Here is a 23,132-nt window from a genome sequence, read left to right as displayed (position 1 = left end):
AGAGAGAGCATGAGTAAGGGAGGGGCAGAGAGAGAGGGAGACACAGAGTCCAAAGCAGGACCCAGGGTCTGAGCTGTCAGCAGAGTCTGAAAAGGAGCTCAGATTCATGGGCTGTGAGATCATGACCTGAGCTGAAGTCAGACGCTTACCCAGATGAGCCACCCAGGCACCCCTGGGTTGAAAACATTCTAGAACTGGTCTTATAGTTGAAGCCTGAATGGTATTTGCAAAGTTTTAGCTGTGAGGACAAATGTCTGGGCCCCACTGTTGTTAGTCTGTATTTGAAATGAGATGGAGGAGAGAGGAACATATTATTTAGAAGAGAAAATTTCAAAATAAAATAATCTTTAAAAATGCATGGCTATTTTCCTTAGCTACCAGAAGACCATGACAAAAAATTCACCTCTGTTCATGATCACCAGGGTACCTCAAGAGTTCTAGGAGCAGCGAGACTACCTACATTTCCAGAAAAGAATCTGCATTCTGTTTGTTTCTGCTCTCTTCCAAATCTTTACAGAATATCATTTTGCAAACACATTTTACCACACACAGTGGAACTGGATTTCAAAGGAAGACAGTAATGTACTTCTGTGTCTTTGTCCCTTTCAGAATGGCTTTACCCCTCTTCATATTGCCTGCAAGAAGAATCGGATTAAAGTCATGGAACTCCTTCTGAAACATGGTGCATCCATCCAAGCCGTAACTGAGGTAAGTGGAGTGGGATTTCTAGGGTTCCCTGGATCCTGAGGCGAGAGCCTTCACAGCTGGAGCCCCAGAGCCATCCGCAACAGCTAGTTTTGCTGTGTATGTGGTTGCCGCTACTTTTGGAAGCCTTCACCCAAGGGGCTGCAAATTCAGAGGAGAGCAGACAGGTGTAAGGGGAAGGAGTGTAAACACATCTTTCAGAACACCTGCTTCATGTTCAGGGGTGAGTGGTGCCATCGCTGAAAGCATAGTTTACTTGAAATCCTGTAATGCGGTGCTTCTCAGATGGGGGTGATTTTGCCCCCTAGAGGCATCTGAAAATGTCTGCAGGTGTTTTCGTTGTGACAAGTGGATGGTGCTTCTGGTATCTAGTGGCTAGAGGCCAGATGCTACTAAATATTTCACAACGTGCAGGCAAGCCTTCTACAACAAAGGATTATCTGGCTCAAAATGTCAGATGTGCCAAGGTTGAGAAACCTTATATAACACCACCTCAGAGTGTTTGTAAACTGAGCATCACTCTCTCTAAACTCTCAAAATTAAGGAAACACAGAGTTGCTGGAGTTAGTAAAGGACGACTCAGTTTCTTTTGTAAAACTGACATAGAGCTCAGGAAAACATTCCACCAGGATCAGTGCTGAGCACGCCTGGCGTCCACTGCTCCAGACTCACCAACCTGCCCCACCCCCAGTCTGGTCTCCATAGATTCCAGCCAAGGCATTTTCCGGGACTGGACACCCTTTTGTTCCCCTCCCTATCTCTGTACCCTCCATGTGTCACCACCCCCAGTTTGCCAGCTCAGCTATTCCTGCACACCCATCGGAACAAATCTGGGGCCACTCGCCAGGAACTCCTTCACTACCTGGCCTCGTCGAGGAGGTCCTCCTCAGAGCACCGCTTCCTGTGCCTGTTTCCCTTAAAGCACTTATCCGGCTGCTTCACATATGACCTAGCCGCCCCACCGCCCCAGAAAGTGTAGGCTCCATCGGGGCAGGCCTGAGTCTGAGGGTCTGGAGATGCAGGCAACACAATGTAGACCACTCAGGAAAGGTCTGCTGAACACATCAGTAAAGACTAGAGCATGTGAGGCAGATATAAAATTTGAGGTCTAGTCTAGTGACTGTTGCTTTGCCTCAGTTTCTTACCTTCAAATATTTGTAACACTTACAAATCTAATGTTATTAAGTGGTTGAAAATATTATACTGATTTGCTCTTTTATCACTCCCATGTCTTTAGTAGGCAGCTGTTATTTTAAAAGCTTATTCTCAGTATATGGCAACCATTTTTAAAGATCAGAATGGGCTCTGATCTTTTTGACTGGTGTTTGATTAAATATCTAGAGATGTCAGCCACTAAGAAGGGTCCTCTGCAGCCTTGTACTCCTCAGAGCTTTAAAAGGCAAGCAGACCAAGATGAGAACATGCCTCATACATGTTCTAAGGACTCCCTCTACTGATGGAAAAAGGTGCCAGATTTTTAACACAATTCTACCCATTTCCTACCTATTTGAAGGCTGGCCAACCAGAATTCTTTCTCTTCTGCCTTTTACCTCACTTTTATTGGACAAAATACTTTTCACATATTTTTTGAGATTTCCCAAATTCCTGTTGAGATTGGATCTCCTTCTCATTCTCTTTTTAGAATTCATTAGCTATTTCTAGCCATACTAAATATTTTTGCCAAGGCATGATGTTCATGTTGTACATGGAATTAATTCTAAAAAGTTCAAACAGCATCATTTCATATATGAAGCATAAGGGTATGTATTTGTGTGTAGGATTTGAGACAAAAAAAATTTAAAGTCTTATCTAGTGATCATTGTATTATTTGCTTTAATTATATCACTTTAATTTCCAATATTCATAAGGTTAAAAATTAATTATTAAAGCTATTAATGTGATCCTCTCATTTATTAGAGGGTTGGCCTTGTGTTAAGTACCATGCTCTTTTGTGTATAATGGAATCATTTATTCTAAGTGCATCAGAATCATTTTTAAAGGCCAAGATAGAATCTGAAATAAAAGTCAACTTTTTACTAGTATGTCTGTAATCATACATGTCCCTCTCCCCACCTCCCCCCTACATACGTACTTATATGGATAAGGAAGTTTTGGTAGCAAAGGGGGAAAAACTTCAGTCATTTCCCTCTAATTTTTTCCCATAGTTCTTTATAAAATGTTTGAAATCTTTCTTTAGCGGATATGACATAGGTCCTTCATAATCACTGAATCTGTTTTAAGGAAATGATGATTACGTATTGACACATTTATCTTATAAAATCTGTGACAGAGTGGGCAATGTGCTGAGGCCTTCTGGTCTGATCCCTCGAGTGGTTGTGTTAAGACGGGTGTGGGTGGGTGCATGGAGTGCAGACAGGGAGGCAGAGACACAAAACCTTTTTATGATAAGTTCACAAAACAACATTTCCCTCTCTTCCTAGTCGGGCCTTACCCCAATTCATGTGGCTGCCTTCATGGGGCATGTAAATATCGTATCACAACTAATGCATCATGGGGCCTCACCAAACACCACCAATGTGGTAAGTATCCTTTTATCAAAGAGGGTCCAATTATGAGTATTTAAGAAACTGGTAAAGATTACCCTTATTTACTTATTTTTTATTATAATTAAATTCATTACTATTTACTGTGACTACTTGGACAAAATTTGAGAACACCTGCATTTTCCTTTACTTCGAAGGCAAGATCCAATCAATTGCCAGCTGGTCACGAATTGTTAGGACCTATGGGTTGTGTGCCCTAACCTTGCAGATGTGTTACTACTGGGTATTATGCTTTAACAAATAGCTTTTGTGTAGGGGAAGAATTTACATTGGAAGCATTTAAGAAGTGTTTCATGTTGAGGAGGCACTTCAAATTATCATTATTATAACTTCAAATAAATCCATAATAATTTTCTCTTTAGTGTGCTTGAACCTGTTTAACAAGCCCATGTTCATAGGTTATCGGATGGCATTGTTTTCCCACACTAATCATTGCTCATTTCAGAGTAAATATCACTCTAGAAGTGACTTATCACTCTAGATCTACATGTTGCATTTGACATTGTCTTACAGGATTTTAAGTTTGTCTTTGTAATAATATTAGCATACCAGACAACAAGATAACAACACTAGTTGATCTCATGAGCAGCAAAGCAGTAAAAATCAAATAAACCACATTCTGGCACAGAAAGGGCCATAAAGTCCTTCACACTCACTCGGAGGGTGAGCCTCCAGGAAGGCTCTATGTCTTCTAACAGCCCAAATGAGCACATCCATAAGATAGGAACAGACTCGCTTCTCAGCAGAAATATCATCTTTCCTGTTACTAATGCCAGAGAGAGAACGTTTCCTTTCATAAAGAGAACCCTGGATGATCTGGTAAACTGTATGCTCAATGCCTTTCCAGTAAACATACTAACGAGTTACATGTGAACTCTGTCCCTGTGTATCCTTCCATGGAGGTGGATGTCCTGTAAAGCAAGGCTCAATTTAGAAAAGGAATTTTTAGGTGGGGATCATTTATGTGGGAGAATAGATTTGCTCTTTATGATCTTTCATTTCTGTATATCCATGTTTTGTAAATTGTTTTCATTTTTTTATGAAATAGATGAATAGATAATCTGAATTACATTCTTTTTGGTGACAATGGGGGGAAGTGGTCAGGGTGGAGGAGTCCAGTGCCCAAGAAAATGGCCCCTGGATTAATGTCCAAAGACCAGGATCCTGGTCTGCTGAGCTAAAGCACAGAATGCAAACTAACAGCCACCAGCCAAGTCTGGCCCTCAGGTGTGTCTACATTGCCCTGGCAACATAGGGTTTCTGTTTTGTTCTGTTTGCAATTCTGATTTTGTGGTCAAGGTTTAAGAAGTATACACAAATAGCCAAACTGCCAGCTTTTGAAGAATAGGAAGGTGTGGCATGATATGGCTGGCATCAGGCACAACTACCAAAGCAGTCTGGAGATGCCAAGGAACAGTGGCCACCCTTGGGCAAGGCATGGGGCTCTCTTGTTGTCCCCTACTGCTTGGGGCCTGGGAGTACTCACCTTTTCGGCTGTGAGGAGGCCACTCTGATACTGCTGGAGACTAGGCGGCTCCCTATGGCTATGCCAATCCCTCTATCAGGAATCAGGTTGCTGTGAAACTCTTGTGTATTTCATTTCCGATCTTTCTTTGTTTTCAATAAGGAAGTGCTTGGGACTATTTTTTACTTAAAAAAAAAAAAAAGCCCTACAGCATAAGCATTATGCAAGAAAAATATGCCACCCTTTTTCAGAGCTTCCATTAATTACCTTTGGCTCATGTTCCCCAGAGAGGAGAAACAGCATTGCACATGGCTGCTCGATCTGGCCAAGCTGAAGTCGTGAGGTATCTGGTACAAGATGGCGCTCAGGTAGAAGCTAAAGCCAAGGTATGTGTGACACAGGAAAGCTTTTGCTCTACTTAAACCTATAAACACATGCATGCTCTCTTCCAGGGATACTCTTATAAAGTCATGACAAAAATCTCTATCCAAGTAGTATTGTAAAAAAAAATAATAATAATACACATTTGTCCATTCAATTATTTTACAAAATTAAATGGAAAAAAAAACTTTTTGTCCTTGGCACATTGCTGGTTTCTAACAGGCTTGAAATCAAACATAGAATTGGTCCAGAGTTCTTTGCACTCCATAGAGAAGGGTTCATGCACAAAGCTTCTAGAACAAGCATAATTTGGAAGCATGGTTGAATTATTTTGTTTGACTTATATGTCACCTGGCATGGCCATAAAAGGAAAAAGGAAGTTTTTACCTTTTCTTCACAACTTGAGAAGTCATAAACCCTAAGACTTGAATTGGAGTGGCTTTAGGGATTGCCTTTACTTAGAAGAATCTCTGGATTGAGTTTGACTGCTTCACTTTGCCTGTTATTTAGCTTCCAGAAGAAACCCACTTTTGGGGGCACGGAAGCGGGGGTGGGAGGGGAGGCAGGTGGCTCAGTCAGTTCAGTGTCCAACTTCGGCTCAGATCATGATCTTATGGTCTGTGAGTTTAAGCCCCACATTGGGCTCTGTGCTGACAGCTCAGAGCCTGGAGCCTGCTTCAGATTCTGTGTCTCCCTCTCTCTCTGCCCCTCCCCTGCTCATGGTCTGTCTCTCTCAAAAATCAATAAAAACATTAAAAAAATTTTTTAAAGAAACCCACTTTTCTTTCACTATTGAGATGGATAGTTGGTGTGGCTATCAAAATAGCAGTTCAGATTAGGGATCGTAAATAAATATGTAAATGTCTTAACCATTTAACTTAACCTTCAATATATAAATGGTCTGTAGTTTCTAGTTTCAGATTAAGTAATGAGAAAACTGAGACATATATGAAGCATTTTGTATACAAAATATTTCTAGACTTTTATAATATCCCCCCAACATATTTAATTTGACCACAACTGGTTTTTATCAACTTCTGTCAAAGCTCTCCAAAGCTTTTAACTTAGTCTTCTTAGGGGAAAATTAAGTCTACCCTTTCGTATTCATATTTTACCTGCTAACATATTGTGTGATTATATAATTAAAGTAAGTAGTGCAAATATAGCACAAAGTAGTAATATAACTAGTACAAAAGTACTAGTGTGGGAACAAACACAACTAGATCATTGTAAGCATAAAATCTGCAGATGAGCATAAAGATTGTAACATTCTGAGCACCAGACACAAGCTTTGGGTATCCAATGTACTGTGGTTCCAGTTAGTGGATTTTACAGAGGATCTGGAGACAGAGGTCAGCAAACATTTTCTGTAAAGAACTTGTTAGTATATATTTTAGGCTTTGCCACATGCCCCATCTCTATCACAGCTGCTCAACTTTGACCTTCTGGAGCAAAAGCAGTGATAGGCAGCTCTATATAAGCAAATTGGCATGTCCATGTCCCAATAAAACTTTATTTACAAACACAGGTGGGAACTAGATTTGGCCCCTGGATTATAGTTTTCCCACTCCTGATGTGGAGATAGTGGTTCAATCTGCCTAATCAGTAAAGCAGAATAAATAAGAAAAGCTATACTCTACCAAGGATGATAAGAAACCTCACATTTTCTGAGTGTTAACAACCTATCAAGCTTTGTATCTAGGAAATGATTTCACTCACAAGCTGAAATTGAGCATAGAATTTATAGTTATTATTTCATTAATGAGGCAGTGTGTATCATGATTAAGAACCATACTTCCTCAGCCAGACTGCCTGAGTTTGAACCTTAATCCATCATTTACTAGCTGTGCAGTGTTTGAGCGAGTTAATGAACATCTCTGTGGCACATTTCTCTTTCTAGTTTTTTCATGTAGGAAATGGAAATACTGACAGTCACAAGTGATAAGATTATTGCAGTAATTAATAAATTAAGGTAGATGGAGTACTTAGAATAGAGCCTGGACATATATATACTCAGCCAATGTTTAGTGGTGGTCATGACAGTAGTAGAATTACAGGAAATTTTTCTGTGACAATTATCAGTATTCTTCTTCCTATGACTCCACCAGTTCCTCTTATACTTCTTCAGTAGACCCTTTTGCTTTGACCTTGACCCTCATCCTACTTAGTTTTTCACAGCAGTCTTCTGTGCTCCAGCCTCTTCTCTCTACCTTCCTTAGTTAAAGTACTTACCTGAATTTTTTCACACTTAAATAGAGGATTTCTCTTTGGATGACCACCACGGGCATCTTTGGGCAAACTAGGAAAAGGTGCCTCTCCCACTTGGGGATAACCTCCTAAAGGTGCAAGATATAGTGCCTCATACTTGGGAGTGAATTGTAATAAAGGGTCCTTTTACTCTAGGCAGATACAGCCCATACCAGGTGTACACCTTGACAAGCAGAGGATAGGCTGGCTTTCAGCCCTCATGGCTGGGAGCCTTAGTGCAGCTACACCTGCACAATGCCCCAGCCTCCGCGCTTTGGACTACGACAAGGTGGCACCAATAAAATTATTCATTCCAGATGAGGGCACAATAACTGGTGGAGGTATAATACCTTTAGCAGTTTTAGTAGAATAAATTCCCTTACATCCCCCCAAAAAGGAATCATTAAGAGATAAAATTTTAACAAAATATGGCAGGTGGTGGGGGTATAATTTATAGATAGAACTGCCTTTCACACTTTTCATACTAATAGGTTACTCGAAGGGTATTTAAGGTGCCTAAATCCACCATCTCCACCTTTCTAAATGTTAAAGAAAAAGATAAATGGGATTCTTTCAGCATTGAATCAAAGAATCAAATGTGGCCTATGATTCTAAGCAAAGTTTGCTGAATGTTTCACAATGTCACCATTGTTTTCTCAGCTAACCAGCCTCGTATTTTAACCTTGTCATTTAGGATGACCAAACCCCACTCCACATTTCTGCCCGATTGGGGAAGGCGGATATAGTGCAACAGCTATTGCAGCAAGGAGCATCTCCAAATGCAGCCACGACTTCCGGGTACACCCCACTCCACCTTTCGGCCCGCGAGGGGCATGAGGACGTAGCTGCATTCCTTTTGGATCATGGCGCATCTTTATCTATAACAACAAAGGTACGAGTCTTGGAATCCTGTTGTGTTCCCCCAAGTCCATTCTCCTTACCATTCCCAGCCTGATAATAGGTGCGAGAACACACAGCAGCATCTGTCCTTGGGATCCCAGGATAGTCCTTAACGTGGCCAACAAAGACATGGAGTGAGGCAGGGTAGTTTGGGGTATGTGTGCTTGTCTTTTGTTTCTCAGTCCATTATCTTCCAAAGGACCATCAACTGATATCTAGATTAAAATGTTTTTGCACATTATTTGATAGCTTTAAATGGTGGTTTAAAAACACAGCCATAGATCTCTCCTGCTGAGGCCAAGGATACAAACCACTTTCATATCAGGAGGTGAATTTTTCTTAGATTATTTTTGTTTGGTGTTCTTTTGTTGCTGTTGTCTTGTATGATTAATGGTTAGAGTTAATGGTTTCTGATGCCTTAGAGCAATAACTTACCACTCAGTTGCTTTGTGGGTACAGATTGCAAAATTGAGAGCTCATGTTTTTTGGTAATACTATGTAAACCTAACAAGTGTGATAGAAAGATGAATTGGCCTATCACATGTCTTAGAAAACTAGAAATTGGTGCTTCACTCCCTTATCTGGATGCAGAGAAGTGTGATCAATGCACAAGATAATTACAATAATTAGAAATACTTGGAAAACTATCTGAATGAATAATGACTACCTCCAACTTTCACCCACTGTGACTCTTCAAGCTCATAAGTAGAGCTGAGATGCAGTTTCTGGATTTCATTTAATATATAAAACAGAGTAGTGAGTAATAAGGTTTTGAATGTCTTAGCCCTTCTACCATGCCAGCTGCCCATTGGCTTAGTTGGCTTTAGTCTCATGAAGTCAAATGTGTTGATGACCCTCCAGTTGCTGACTCATGCTTGGGAACAATGGCCACTATGCATGCTGACTAACTAATAGATACCCAGATCCTTGTAGGAGCAGGTTGCAAGGGGGAGCAACTACTCAACTCTCAGTACCCAACTCTTGCATTCTTACTGGGCTAGAACCATGTGTTATTATTCAGTTCATCTCTCGTGGCTAGCAGGCATGAATCTGCCTCCTACCCCTGAGGCCTGGCGCATACATAAAGATATGTGTATGTATGCATATATGCAGAAATTGGAGAAGAGGAAGAGAAAAAGCTCAAGTGATGGGGGAATATGGGAGGTCCAGACTTGTCCTGAATTTTCCCAAGCCTTTCAAACCCAAATTGGTCCTGATACCCAGTAACATATTCTTCCCAAAATGTGAAATCCCAAAATAGCTCTAGAATAAGCCCCAGATCTAGCTCTCCACCTTCATTCTGGTCAGATGCCTGATTAGTCCCAGAATTAGTGGCATGTTATGACTCAGTCAACAGAGAGAGAAAGATTAAGTACTCCTCATCCTGTTGATAAGGGGATTCTAGCTGTTGTCTTCCAGTCTTGGTCCTTAAATACAGGCTTAACTGTGCTTCATCACGAGAATAATTCATTGATTCCAGGAAAGCAATACCTTTGTGTCATTTCTCTTGCTCATTATTTTTGTTTCTTTTTTCAGAAAGGGTTTACTCCCCTTCATGTGGCTGCAAAATATGGGAAGCTAGAAGTAGCCAATCTCCTGCTACAGAAAAGTGCATCTCCAGACGCTGCAGGGAAGGTATGAGGCTGACCACCTTGTAGCAGACCCTTTCCATGGTAACAAAACGAGCACTTGCTACTTCACCACCAGCCCCTAAATTATGACTAGTCCTGAGTTAAGACGCATAGGATGAAGATCACTTTGGAAACAGAAGGTGAACGCTGGGGTCCAAGAATTGTAGAAAGCGGAATGCAACTTACACTCTGTGTTGAACCCCCACTAATCTCATCTCCTAAATCTAGACCTCTGGTGTTAAGACACTTTTGACACTGGTTGTTGTTTCTGCACGTGTTTTCAGAGCGGGCTAACTCCACTGCATGTAGCTGCACATTACGATAATCAGAAAGTGGCCCTCCTGCTTTTGGACCAAGGAGCCTCACCTCACGCGGCTGCAAAGGTACCTGTGATGAGACAGCCCAACGAGGCCAATGGGCGGTGCCCGTCGGTCTCTATATGTGCACCCACTCTGCTGCACCTGTAGCACCCTGCACCTTAGACATCATTTAAAAGACTCAGAAACTCCTCGGGAAATCTGTGCCTTTAGCTCTTTGGTCACCTAATGTGGTAGATGCTCAATAAATATTCACTTGCTAATTGATTTTCCTTAAAAATCCGGGACATCCTGGAGCCTGCAGAGGAAATAAAGTTGAAGTACCCTTCAGCCAGATGAAAAATATCAGCACAGCCTGAGGGAGTAAGAAAGTCTGATTTGTCAAGGCCATAAAATATGTGTGATATTTTCCTGGCCATAGAACATTGCCTTTGAGTTGTTTATTTCTGTTTAATAAAATAGGTTGGGAGCTTTTGTTTATGTGTTTTTATTATTCTTAAAAGTGTTTTTGACCAGTAGACAACCTACATTTCTCAGAAAAGAGATACATAGAGTATATGGCTTCATGATTCCCCAATATTGTGATTTAAGAGGCAAATCATAAAGAAGAATTTATTTGAAGATAGGTTCATAGAGTGCTGTCGGTTTCGTAAGCTCTCTGTTGCGGAGTGGGTGGCTATGACCTGAGAAACTGGAAGGATACAAACCACAACTTAATGCTGTCTGGTTGTTTCACTGAATACTATTGGTTGAAGGAACTCTTAGCATTATTAAGCTCTTTACATCTTTTTTTTTACTCTCCATTGTGGGGTAGCTACAGCACTCTCCTTTAAACTTAGTGTTTACATCGAATCTGTTGCATACACAGGTCAATGAATGGGCTGTTCTAGATTGCTCTGTGGACTTTAAGAGAGAACCTTTTCAGGTACCTTCTCCTTTTGTAGACTAGGTCATCTTTGACACATATTTCTCCTCAGAACCTCTTGTCCTATATGTCTTAATTATCTCCTGCCCCAGCTTCTCCAGAATGGTACCCAGTGAAATCTATAATTCAGAACCAAATTTTCTTTTCATCTAAATGTGGCTTTCCCTCAGTTTCTGATCCTGATAAACATTTGTTCTCTCATAAAACCATGCCTTGATGTTTGATAAAGCTTTATCTTAAAAAAAATGAATAGTAGCATTATTCATAGTAGCCATAATGTGAAAGCAACTCAGTTTCCATTGAAGAATGAACAGATAACTAAAATATGGTGTATACATACAATGGAGTATTATTCAGCCTTGAGTAGGAAGGAAATTCTGGGCACATGCTATAACATGAATGAGCCTCAAAGACCATATGCTAAGTTAAAGAAACCAGTCACACAGAAGGATCAATATTGTATGAGCTCAGTCATAGAGAGACAGAAAGTAGAATGCTGTGTGTTTAATGGATGGGGTTTCAGTCTGAAGATGGATGGCAGTAATGGTTGGAGAACAAGTGAAATGTAGTTTACTCCATTGACTATACACTTAAAAATGGTTCAGTTTTACGTAATGAATATTTTACCACAATTTTAAAAATGGAAAAAAATAAAATGAAATTTAATGAGTGTCTATTACATTTCAGTATATTTTAATATCCTTCTGGACCTGGGCCACTTATATTATAATAACTCCAGACTCTTGGTAGGCAAATAATTAATAAGTAAATTATTTGTTCCTCACATAAGAGTAAGATAATTAATAGGCAAATTATTCAGTCCTCACATGAGGGTAAGAATTTTGACACAACTAGTGCCAACCAGTTTAGAATTGACAGAGTTATAAAGTAGTAAGTGAAGCAAAATGAGTGCAAGCCACCCTTCCGTCCGTCCATTCCTTCTTTCAATCCACAAAGAACCCCTAAATAAGTCAGTAGTTGGTATATTTGCAGTTGATTTCCAGCTTCATATTTGTTAAACAAGACTTAATGTTTCCATGTCTGCAAAACAGTCTTCACAACAAAGCGTTGAAAAGAGTTCTAACAGCACTTAGCCTTTGGAGTAGCTTTTATAGCCAATCCCATATTGGCTTTGCTAAGATGTTACTACTTGCTGCCGCCGCACAGTTGCCTCATAAAGCCTCCGTAACCATCTCTGCCACATAGCTGATCATCCCCACTGTCCGAGGCACTGATCCTGCTTAGGAACTTTTTCTAGACTTTGATCCTAAGTAAAGCCTGTTCCTTCAGTTAAGGATTGGCTTCATTTGCTAGACAAGAGACCTAGCTACTGTTGTTTAAACTGATGAGGCTCTATTTTTCTCATTTATTATAAACAGTCTGGAGGTGGGCAGTTGTTGATGTTGGTCCAGTGTTTCCAGAGCATTAAGAAAAGTTCCTGATTTTTTTTTTCTTCCTTTCCTTTCAGAGATTGTTTTTGCCCAGGTTGCTAGGCCCTCTTTTCAAGCAACAGGCAGGAAAGAGAGTCAGACAATAGGGCATTCCCAGAAGCTCCTCCCAACCATTTCTCCTTACATGTCATTGGCCACTTCTTTCTGCAAGGGAAGCTAGTAAGTGTAGTTTTTCAGCTAGACACAGTGCCAACACTCTTATTAAAGAAGGAGGAAGAATGGATAAAGGGTAGGCAAATACCTTCCTTTACTCCAGGAAGGTTTAGCATTTCCGAATTCTGGCAGTGGTTAATATGAGGCACAAAGGCTCAAAAAGGCACAATTTGAACATATGGCTATACAGCAGTGACTTTAGTGTGAGCTCTTTCTCAGTCACATGCTGGGTTCTTAGGTAATGCTTTTTTGCCTTTTCTTCTCTTTTGTAGAATTGCCAAATTTTCATACTCATACATGTCCTAGAAACTTGATGTGAATTTGTAATGGGGGAGGAGGGAAGGTGCCAAAAACTTAGATGGGCTTCTGTCATCCATTTTCACCAGATCTATTTCCCAAGGCAGGACTCTGTGCCAGAAGGGGGATTGGCATGAATTCAGGTATAACCTGGGCACTCATCGTGGGAAAAGAATAATGAGCCTTAACTTATTGTCGTATTTCTCTTGCATAGAATGTGCAATCTATCTACTGATATGGGACAGTTGAGATTCTTGGAAAAAATATAAAGTATGATATAAATATATTACTTTTGGCAATTTAAAATTGCATTTCCTTTTATTTTTATCTTGAATTGCAAAAGCACACATTGCAAGCATTTTGTTCTCCACATCAAGAAGAAAAAAAATCTTTAAGGTTATTCTATAGTTGAATTTCTCACTATTTTATTTCTCTTCTGGTAAATGCATCTGTCCCTTTAGTGTGACAGGTAAGAATCATTTTACTTTCCAGAAATTAGGAAGTGTTTAGAGAAATCAGAAACTTCTTAAAGGTTTCAAGATGAAACTTTTTGTTTATTATTTGAAATATTTTTAAGTCCTTCTGAGATGAACTTTCCGTTCTAAAACAAATACCATGAACTGTTTTTCCTTTGCTTTGTACTTTCGTTTGTAGCTCAGGTAAGCGGCTCAGAGTAAATCCTCAGTAATAATGAGTAACTTGTCCAAAGTCAGCATGCATTACAGAGATGCCAAAGTTTCTCGTTTTAGTGTTCTTTAGGACCTAGGACTTTTGGGTGGAATCAGAAATAATCAAGAGAATTGTCACCTCTTGGAGGACATTGACCTGTCTTCAGTGGTTGAGAAGTAACTAACGTGAAGATTATGTCTGTAGCAAAAGCAAAAATAAATAAGACAAGAAGCTAAACTTGGGCTATCTTGCTGTTACTACTCTGATTAGCCAGTTTTAGACATATTGACTAATCAGATGACCTATTTTAGCACTGTTTCTGTGAATTTTGTCTTTTATGCAGGGGTGGGGATGGTAGTGAAACAGATCACCCCCTCCTGTCATTCGCTGTAAAGTTGGGCTCAGTCCAAAGCTCTACATTTGGCTCTGAAGGAGATCTCTTTAGGGTGTGTCTGCACAGAGGGGACAAATGTTTCCCAGGTCAGCTAGGGTTTCCAGATGGCAAAAGGTCAAAACTAAAAATAGGGATATAAAATCTTCTACCCTGGCCCATCTCGTTTGGCAGAGGCTGGTTTCAGAAGAGTCTGGAAGCAGCATTTCCACTTGCATGGATTGATATCCAATGGTTTAAATCCTCTAGAATTAATTATAGAAAGGGTGTTTCTCAAGTGAGAACCATTATCCTACCAGGACGTGCTAATGACTTAACAGATGAGGGTAATTGCAGTAGGCCGGCTGATCAGTGGGTCGCAGCCTCCATTGTCCTCTGTGTTGTTTCTGACCCATCTATATGGCCTGGAAAGAAAATGACTGAGAGTTGTCTCGATTTGGATTATTTTGCCAAATATGAATCCATGAATTCCATTTTTTTCTGTAAATCTTTTCTATTAAAAAATCATTCTTATTTTTCATTGGTATTATTTTATATAATAGGATTCATGCCCAAGTCAAAATATAATCTTGCATTTCTCTTAAATGACAGTAAGGCCAGACAAGGTCCCCTAGTGCAGGGGACCTTTCTTTCTCATGGCAGAAGACTCTGAAGGATCCTGAGGCACAGCTAATTACCAGTTTGCCCAAGAAATTAAGTTGCTGTACCTCCGATCATCAGGGGTCAGTCAAAACAAGGATCCCAGAATGTTCTGAAAGTTCTAGTAAGTTTAACTCAAATTCTGAGGATTCACCAGTCAGTCACCGTGAGGCACTAGTAGAGATACAAAGACAAAATGACACAATACCTGACCTCAACAAATTTGTATTTTAGTAGGGGAAACAGGTATACAAAGGAAAGGGTGCCACTAAATATCTCCAAGACTTTGGTTACAGTCAGTTAGGTTGAGGGTGGGTGTAGGTGGGGAAGGAGGAAATGAAACACTTCAGGAGAGCGTGACCCTTGACCTGAATCTTCAGCTGATAGATGCTGACCCCAAAGATGTGGTGGGGAAAAACATTCTTGATCGAATGAGACAAAATAGAAACATGAGCTGTATCTTATTTGGGAAACCAGTTCAGCTGGAGCATAACATAGAAACTAGAGCTTCATAAAAGAGGCAATCAAAGGGGCTATACGGGTGGATTATGGCATCTTGACTACCATGAACACTAAAAGTTTCAAATTGTTAGCAACAAATGACCATTAAAGATATCTATAAGGTAGAGTGATGGCTCCAAATGGCCATTATTGAATGAAAGGCGGAATAATGGCTCAGAACACGTCTATGGTACCACATTGTTTGTTGTTTCCTAGTTAAGTTTCCTCTCATTGCCAATTTAAATAAAGCAAGTAATTATTGAGCACCTACTAACATTAACTACCTGCAAGAGAAATCTCTATATTCCTTTTATAAAACCGGGGGTACTCTCAATCTCTGGCATTAAACTGTTGTATGTTTTCCCAATTTAGGGATGCGGGAGACCTTAGGGAATACATTAATGGCACAGCTTGATTTATCGGTTTGCTTATGTGATTATGAATTTTTAAACCCTCGAAGAAAATCACTAGAAAGGGAAGCACACTATTTGAAAGTGCATTGCACACATTTTTATCTTGTTACTGGGCATGTGACCAAGTGATTTATATTGACAGAATGGTTATACACCACTGCACATCGCTGCCAAAAAGAACCAGATGGACATAGCGACAACTCTGCTGGAATATGGTGCTGATGCAAATGCAGTTACCCGGCAAGGAATTGCTTCTGTCCATCTTGCAGCTCAGGAAGGACATGTGGACATGGTGTCACTGCTCCTCAGCAGAAATGCTAATGTGAACCTGAGCAATAAGGTAACCTTTTTTTTTTCTCTACAAAATGTACCACAAACTCTTCCCTCTCAGAGAGGTCACTAAGAAGCATGAAAAATCCAGGTCAAATAGAATATATAAAGTGTAATGTTGCACAAAGATGTACCAAAATGTTTTTTATTATAGTAAAGACTGAGAAAAAATGTTTAAACAGTAAGAGAATGGTTAATCAATAATTGTCAAGTCATACAACCAAATAACATATAGCCATAAAAATGAAGTCCATAGAGTTTTTCCTAATAATATGAAGTTTTGTTATAATGTTAATTCAAAGTGCCACATTGTTACCTTGCCAGAACCTGGCAAATAGTAAGTTGTAAACTGTAGCCTGTTTAGTCCACAAACATTTTGGCGTACCTATTCCTTGCCTATGCTATGCTACAGATATTATAGCTATAACTAGATGCTATACATGTATATATGTATGTATAAATATATATGCTATCCTATGCTATAGATATTAGAAAGAGTGCTGCCTTCAGAGAGTCGATTTTAATAACAAATTTAGAGTAGCCGTTTTATTCAATAGGTTGGAAAGGTTGTTAGTCTTTCCATGTAAATTGGCAGTTTCAAGGAACTGGTGAGGTCTCTGTTCCCCAATAGTTTCAAATTCCCCTGTCCCCATATTTGAGATCCCCACTATTAGTAAGAACTTTATGAAGCAAAGTCTAGCCCACAATTGGCCAGACACATGTTAATGAAGTTATAACCTCTCATTGCATGTATCAGAGAATTTGGATTTGCTAAACTGTTTATTAGTACCTTAAGTCTGAGGTCTGCTCAAAGCGCAGAACAGATGTTTCTAAGCCTTCCTTTCAGAGAACACAAAAGCCTGCAACAGTGCCCCCAAATTCTTGACAATACAAACTCCCTGGCTTCTTCTCTACCAGTTGGTGATAGCATGACCATAGCTCAGATATTGGAGTGGAGTTTCATGATAGGAATAGTTTTATGGTGCCAAATGACAAGTAACTTAATTTGTTTTTCATATATGTGGACTGTGTTTTGGAATCACAGAGGCTTTGAACCCCCTAGATGTTAATCCTAAGCCTGCCTCTTACTTGATGTATTCCTAGATGGGACAAGTTATGTGACTTTGCTGAGCCTCAATTTTGTCGTCTAGTAAATGAAGGTAACAATATTTACTTTGCAGAGATGTTCTAGAGATTAAGTGAGATAACATTCAACACCTTCTTCCTAAGAAAGAAAAAAATAGTTGTCTTGATTTTGGACTTCCTATAATTTAAGGAAAAGGTTATTCTGCACTAACCTGAATTCCCAAGGTTGTAATTTAGCAAATTCTGTAGACCAAAAGACATACATAAGAGAACAAAGAAGCCTTTTTATTTCAATTTTAATATCTTGAAAATCCTTTGTGTTATAGAGCAAGCAAATTTTTCATACTTTTTTGGTGTAACAATTTGATTTTCTCATATCTTTCTTTTCAAACATTTCTTTTAACTGTGCATGTCTGTATTAATAGGAATCACAGTGCAATTTCAAACAGCCGTTATAAACAGGACGGTTTTTGAATTTCAAGGGTTCAGATAGAAACCAGGCTTACAATAACTTGCCACAAAATTCAACTTGTCTTAAAGACAAGGTCGAAGACCTGGTCTTCTCAAGTTGAAGTACATTCTGGCATCCATTAGAGTCTATTTTAAGGGCCCAGAATACTGTACTTCACTAATTCTCTCAGAAGCAATATAGACCTTAACAATTGGTTAATAGGTCAGTTCAGGAGATTTGATACCAAAGTACAGTGTGACTTTTTTTTAATCCCCCAGTCAAATAAATAAATAAAATTCTCCAGTCAACTAGTTGCAATATATATCCAGCCTTACATTCACCTGAAAATTACAGAAGTATTTTAGACTGAAAATATTTCAGAATTTCTCAGTGTTTATACACTGGATATTAGCAAGGACATTCTGAGGACCCCATGACATAGTAAACCAGGGAGACCTAGACATTGCCGGCCATCCTCCACAAAAAATCTCTACATGAGCAGAGATGCTTCCAGGGAAATTTTAAAAAACAGATGGGCTCGCTTCCCAGGAGCACATTATATGTGAGGAACTTCAAGAACTTCATAGTATCTAGGGATGATCTAATATGAAGGCCTTTGTAAATCTTTGCTTCCTTCCTCAGTTGCCATGTTCCATATAAAGTATGAAGTAAGCCCCACTGTGAAAACAGAAAATGAACATAACTTTATTATTCAATAAGGAAACTCTGACCATTTTCGGTCAGTTTTTCCTGAACTGCCAGTCTTATAAACACCAGTCAGTGTCCCTCCCTCCCTTCCTGTTTACATCCCCACTTAACACGACATTTTATTTCCTTGCTAAAAAAACAGATACCGAAAGAAAGATTTCGCTTTTGTGAAAATGATATTGAACTAAATAAACATCGCTTTCACTCATTTCTTTTCTGACTAGTTAGGGACAGTTCCCAGTAGCTTTAAAGAAAAGAGACCATAAACCCAAGTTACTAGTGAAGTGCTAGCGTTTGATTTGACAGTTTCACTTCTGATGTTCCTGCTTTTCCACATGGATTTTGCAAACCACAAGTAGCTCTATTCCTTTGTACTGCTAATAGAATATTAAACAGGGCTGTTGATATTCTGAAATAATGGTGTTCTCCTGTTCCAAATAAACACCACTTTTTAAAATGAGAAATGACTGAAACCTTATAAAAGATAAACAGGTAACTTTTGAACTCAAATGGGGCTGTTGTAACCATCACATTATTTTTTTAAATCTTTTTAATGAGGGTGGTGTCTGGGTGGCTCAGTTGGTTAGGTGTCTGACTTTGCCTCAGGTCATGATCTCATGGTTCATGGGCTGGAGCCCTGCCTTGGGCTCTGTGCTGACAGCTCAGAGCCTAGAGCCTGCTTTGGATCCTGTGACTCCCTTGCTCTCTCTGCCCCTCTCCGACTTGTGCGTGGTCTCCCTCTTTCTCAAAAATAAATAAGTAAACTTAAAAAAAAATAAAATCTTTTAAATCAAAATCATGAACAGAAAATAAGCTTCTCTTTATCATATTTTATCCAAAGATGTTTGCTTTTTTCTTCTGATTTAATCATCTACTGATTGATTCAGTGCTAGATGCAAGATGCTAGACACTGGTTATAAAAAGATTAAAGATACAATATTTGCCTCAACAAGGTCACAGTGGTTTGAGAAAGACAGACAAAGAAACAGTTTAAATACAGGATTATAGGGGCGCCTGGGTGGTTCAGTCAGTTAAGTGTCCGGTTTCAGCTCAGGTCATGATTTCAGGGTTTGTGGGTTCGAGCCCCGCATTGGGCTCTGTGCTGACAGCTAGCTCAGAGCCTGGAGCCTGCTTCAGATTCTGTATCTCACTCTCTCTGACCTTCCCCTGCTCATGCTGTCTCTCAAAAATAAAATTTAAAAAACATTTAAAAAATTAAAAAAAGTAAATACAGGATTATAATGGTCTTAATATAGGGGAGCACATAGAAGGTCTGCACATAAATGCAACAGTGAGGCCATTTCTGAGACAGGGATGTAGAGAGAAGCCCAGGAAGGCTATCAGTGACTCCATGCCACAGGTAGAGTGGGTAACCCATGAGGCAGCATGAACACAGAGGAACAGGGGCACAGGCCAGAATACCTTTCCCAAACTTTGCTGAGAAACACTCAGTAAAGTATCTTCAAAAGTCTTGAACGATCTCAAACTTAGAGTAGGTGACTGTGACACCTCTACAAAATGTTATGGCTGAAAATATTTATTTCCTCTAAAGTAGAACATGGAGGGGGTGGGAAGTGGGTGAAACAGGGATTAAGGAGTGCACCTGTTGTGATGACACTGGGTGGTGTATGAAGTGTTGAATCAATATATTGTACACCTGAAACTCATAGAACACTGTATGTGTACTAACTGGATAATTAATAAATAAATAAGTAAATAAATAAATAAAGTAGAACATGGAACATTGTTCTAAGATTATGTCAGTGTTGGGTGGTGCCAGTTTGGCCCCAGCTTATTTTTCTTGGATTTCAACAGAATTTATCGGTCCTCCTTTTCATATTTCCTCTCTTTTCCATTTGAGTGGGCTTCCTCCAAAATTCCATAAACATTTAAAAAGCCGAGAGCAAATGAGTCTTCCTGAGTTCTATAATCTGTTTGGTGGGACGGCAACCCCTGAATAAGTCACATTTTGCATCGAGAGGACTCTGCCACCCCTGGTGCTGCTCCTGACTCTCTCCCCTCGTCTGACAGATGCACCTGCGAGGCTCCCATTGCACAGATGCTAGAGGAAGATAAGGAAGGCCTCCAGGACTCAGATACTAACTTCTGTGCTCATACTGGGGGAAAGAAAACAATCCGCAAACACTAACACCAAGTCACTTTCTCCTAAATATTATTCATGAAAAGACACTTTACAACTACAGAGGTTTTTAAACCAGAGTACAGTCTTGGTGATGTTTTCTTGGCCATTAGAACAACCAGGTAGCCTGCACGTTCTGTGGTAGACTCAGTTTCAAAGGTTCAGTCTTATTAAACACATACACCATTTAAATTACCTGGAAATTCTCATGGCACAACATTCATTTTGCATTTCCCAGGCCATCTTTTCTACCCAAAAACAATATACAGAACACATTTATCAGCCTTGGGTATTAATATTTGGTGGAGAAAATATTATTGTCATATGTCAATACTTAATTTATAATGGTTTTTTCTTTTAATCCTGCTAAAACTAATGCCAGTGGTCATGTGTTGAAATTCATGCATAATTTTGCAAAACAAAAGGCTCTAGAGGGTCTTTCGGGTAAATATTTATTTACTTATTTTTAAGTATAGCTGTGATGCAATCTCACATTAGTTTCAGGTGTACAACTTGGTGATTTGACAAGTTTGTACATTATGCTGTGTTCACTGCAAGTGTAGCTGTCATCTACATCTGTCCTGTCACAGCACTTCTACAGTATTACTCACTGGATTCTGTATGCTGTGCCTCCTGTTCCCACGGGTTACCCATTCCATATCAGGAAGCCTACGTCTCCCACTCCGTCACCCATTTTGCACAATCTCTCACCCCCCCTTCCATGTGTGGCAGTTTGTTTTCAGCATTAACAAACCTGATTATGCTTTTTGTTGACTCATTTAAAATAAACAACAACAAAAACTTTTTTTATTAATTCAAATATTTTTTTCTTCATGGAAGTATTTCAAGGCAAATCCCAGACATTATATCATTTTATATCATTTTTTTAAAAAGCCTCTGATTTTAAAAAGCAAACACTGAAGTATATAGTAGGAAAATGGTATGATGTTTGGGATTTGCCTTAAAATAATTCCACACACAAAAAAGAATCAACAAGAAGTAGGGCTGGATGAAGCAAATACAGGAAAACCTTAATAATCGTAGAGTCTGTGATGAGTACACAAAGTTCAGTCCATCCCCTCCACTTCTGAGAATGTTTGAAATTTTCATAAAGCCTGCATATAACAGTGTTGCTACAGTGCTAATATATAAATATATTTTGTAGATTTTTTTTATAAAACAATTCTAGGTTTGGGCACCTGAGTGGCTCAATCAGTTGAGCGTCCCAGGTTTAGGGTCATAATCTCACAGTTCATGGGTTTGAGCCCCACTTTGGGCTCTGTGCTGACAGCTCAGAGCCTGGTGCTTGCTTCCAGTTCTGTGTCTCCCTCTCTCTGCCCCTCCCCCGCTCATGCTCTGCCTCTCAAAGATAAATATTTTTAAAATGTTTTTAATTTAAGAATTCTAGGCTTACTCTCCTAGAATTCATAAATCTTTGCTCGTCCATGCCATGTGTGCTGTATTGCCTTCTCTAAAATGACTGTACTTTGAATCTTTTGCAGAGTGGGCTGACCCCCCTCCACCTGGCTGCTCAAGAAGACAGAGTGAATGTGGCCGAAGTCCTTGTAAACCAAGGGGCGAATGTGGATGCCCAGACAAAGGTATACAAAAAGAATGTGTTGTTTGGTGACTCCTTTATGGAAACAAGTATAATTTGGTAGGGGGAGAACAATTTTCCATCATATCTTTTATACACAGCATGTCAAACATCTATCTGTGCAAGGGACACCAGAGGCTCTGGTTACAGTGTCCCAGAGGCTTTTCTCTTTAGTGGCCTGGGCACTTTATCCCAGCTGCCTATAGATATCTACCCACGTTAATAGTATTGGTCCTTGTTAAAGCACATCAGTCCTTCAAGGACAGAGTGTAAAATATTGGACTTTTTTAAGCTTTTGTATCTGACTTTAAAAATGCATACAGAAAAATTGATCAGTAATTTGTTACCTTTAACTTTGTTCAGACATAGTCTATAAAAAGAAAAAGGATAAATAAATTTTATTCAATTATTCCTCACTTGCTAAAATCCTCATGGTATGTGTGGTCACTAGCCTCTCCCTCTCTCTCTCTCTCTCCCCCTCCCCCTCTCTCTCTCCCCTTCTCTCTCTCAAATACCTCTCTTCAGAAAGAAAAGAATACTGATTAATATCTTATAACTCCACAACTCCAAACTCAGATAAGAAAAATGGATGTTTTGTTGTCTTCATCAGACGTAGGACTTCACATTAATCCCATTTCTCTGAGCATTTTTTTCCTTTGGCACTCAATTTTGCTACCTCTTCATAGCAAACTCATTTTATCTACTCTAAAATATAACTGTTCTTTCTGTGTGTCATGTTTTTGACAAAATGAATGTTTATTAAATATTGTGGATACAGGGGCACCTGGGTAGCGCCGTTGGGTGAGCATCTGTCTCTTGATTTTGACTCAGATCATGATCCCAGGGGCGTGGGATCAAGCCCTGCATTGGGCTCTGTGCTATGCATGGAGCCTGCTTGGGATGTTCTTTCCCTCTCTCCCTGCCCTTTTCCCCAGTCTTGCACATACGCTCTTCTCTCTAAAAAGAAGAAAAATTGTGAATACAAACATTTTGTATATAATATGGGTAGATTCTGAGGTGTATAAATAAATACTGAAGATATTAACAAATACAGAAGTATTACCAGGAACTAGCCAAGTCAAAAGATATTCAGCAGCACCTGGGTGGATCAGTTGATTGAGTGCCTGACTCTTGATTTCGGCTCAAGTCATGATCCCGGGGCCTTGGGATC

General features: G+C 39.6%; 1 protein-coding gene and 1 long non-coding RNA gene across 2 annotated transcripts in view; one reads left to right on the top strand and one right to left on the bottom strand.

Annotated features, from left to right (window-relative positions):
• The window catches only part of ANK3 (ankyrin 3), a 329,784-nt gene that overhangs the window by 170,853 nt on the left and 135,799 nt on the right, over window positions 1-23,132 (top strand). The window contains exons 12-19 of the mRNA XM_029931727.1: window positions 610-708; window positions 3,147-3,245; window positions 5,022-5,120; window positions 8,057-8,254; window positions 9,799-9,897; window positions 10,178-10,276; window positions 15,792-15,989; window positions 21,867-21,965. Of these exons, the coding sequence (XP_029787587.1) occupies window positions 610-708; window positions 3,147-3,245; window positions 5,022-5,120; window positions 8,057-8,254; window positions 9,799-9,897; window positions 10,178-10,276; window positions 15,792-15,989; window positions 21,867-21,965 (990 nt within the window). The remainder of the gene's footprint in view (window positions 1-609; window positions 709-3,146; window positions 3,246-5,021; window positions 5,121-8,056; window positions 8,255-9,798; window positions 9,898-10,177; window positions 10,277-15,791; window positions 15,990-21,866; window positions 21,966-23,132) is intronic.
• LOC115285439 overlaps window positions 1-23,132 on the bottom strand; it is a 119,166-nt gene that overhangs the window by 64,665 nt on the left and 31,369 nt on the right. The gene's annotated exons all lie outside the window — the stretch shown is intronic.

The sequence above is a fragment of the Suricata suricatta genome, chromosome 2, assembly GCF_006229205.1.
Source record: "Suricata suricatta isolate VVHF042 chromosome 2, meerkat_22Aug2017_6uvM2_HiC, whole genome shotgun sequence".
In the NCBI taxonomy this organism is placed as follows: Eukaryota; Metazoa; Chordata; class Mammalia; order Carnivora; family Herpestidae; genus Suricata; species Suricata suricatta.
The sequence above is the reverse complement of the archived record's forward strand: the minus strand, read 5'-3'. Positions and strand labels throughout refer to the sequence as shown.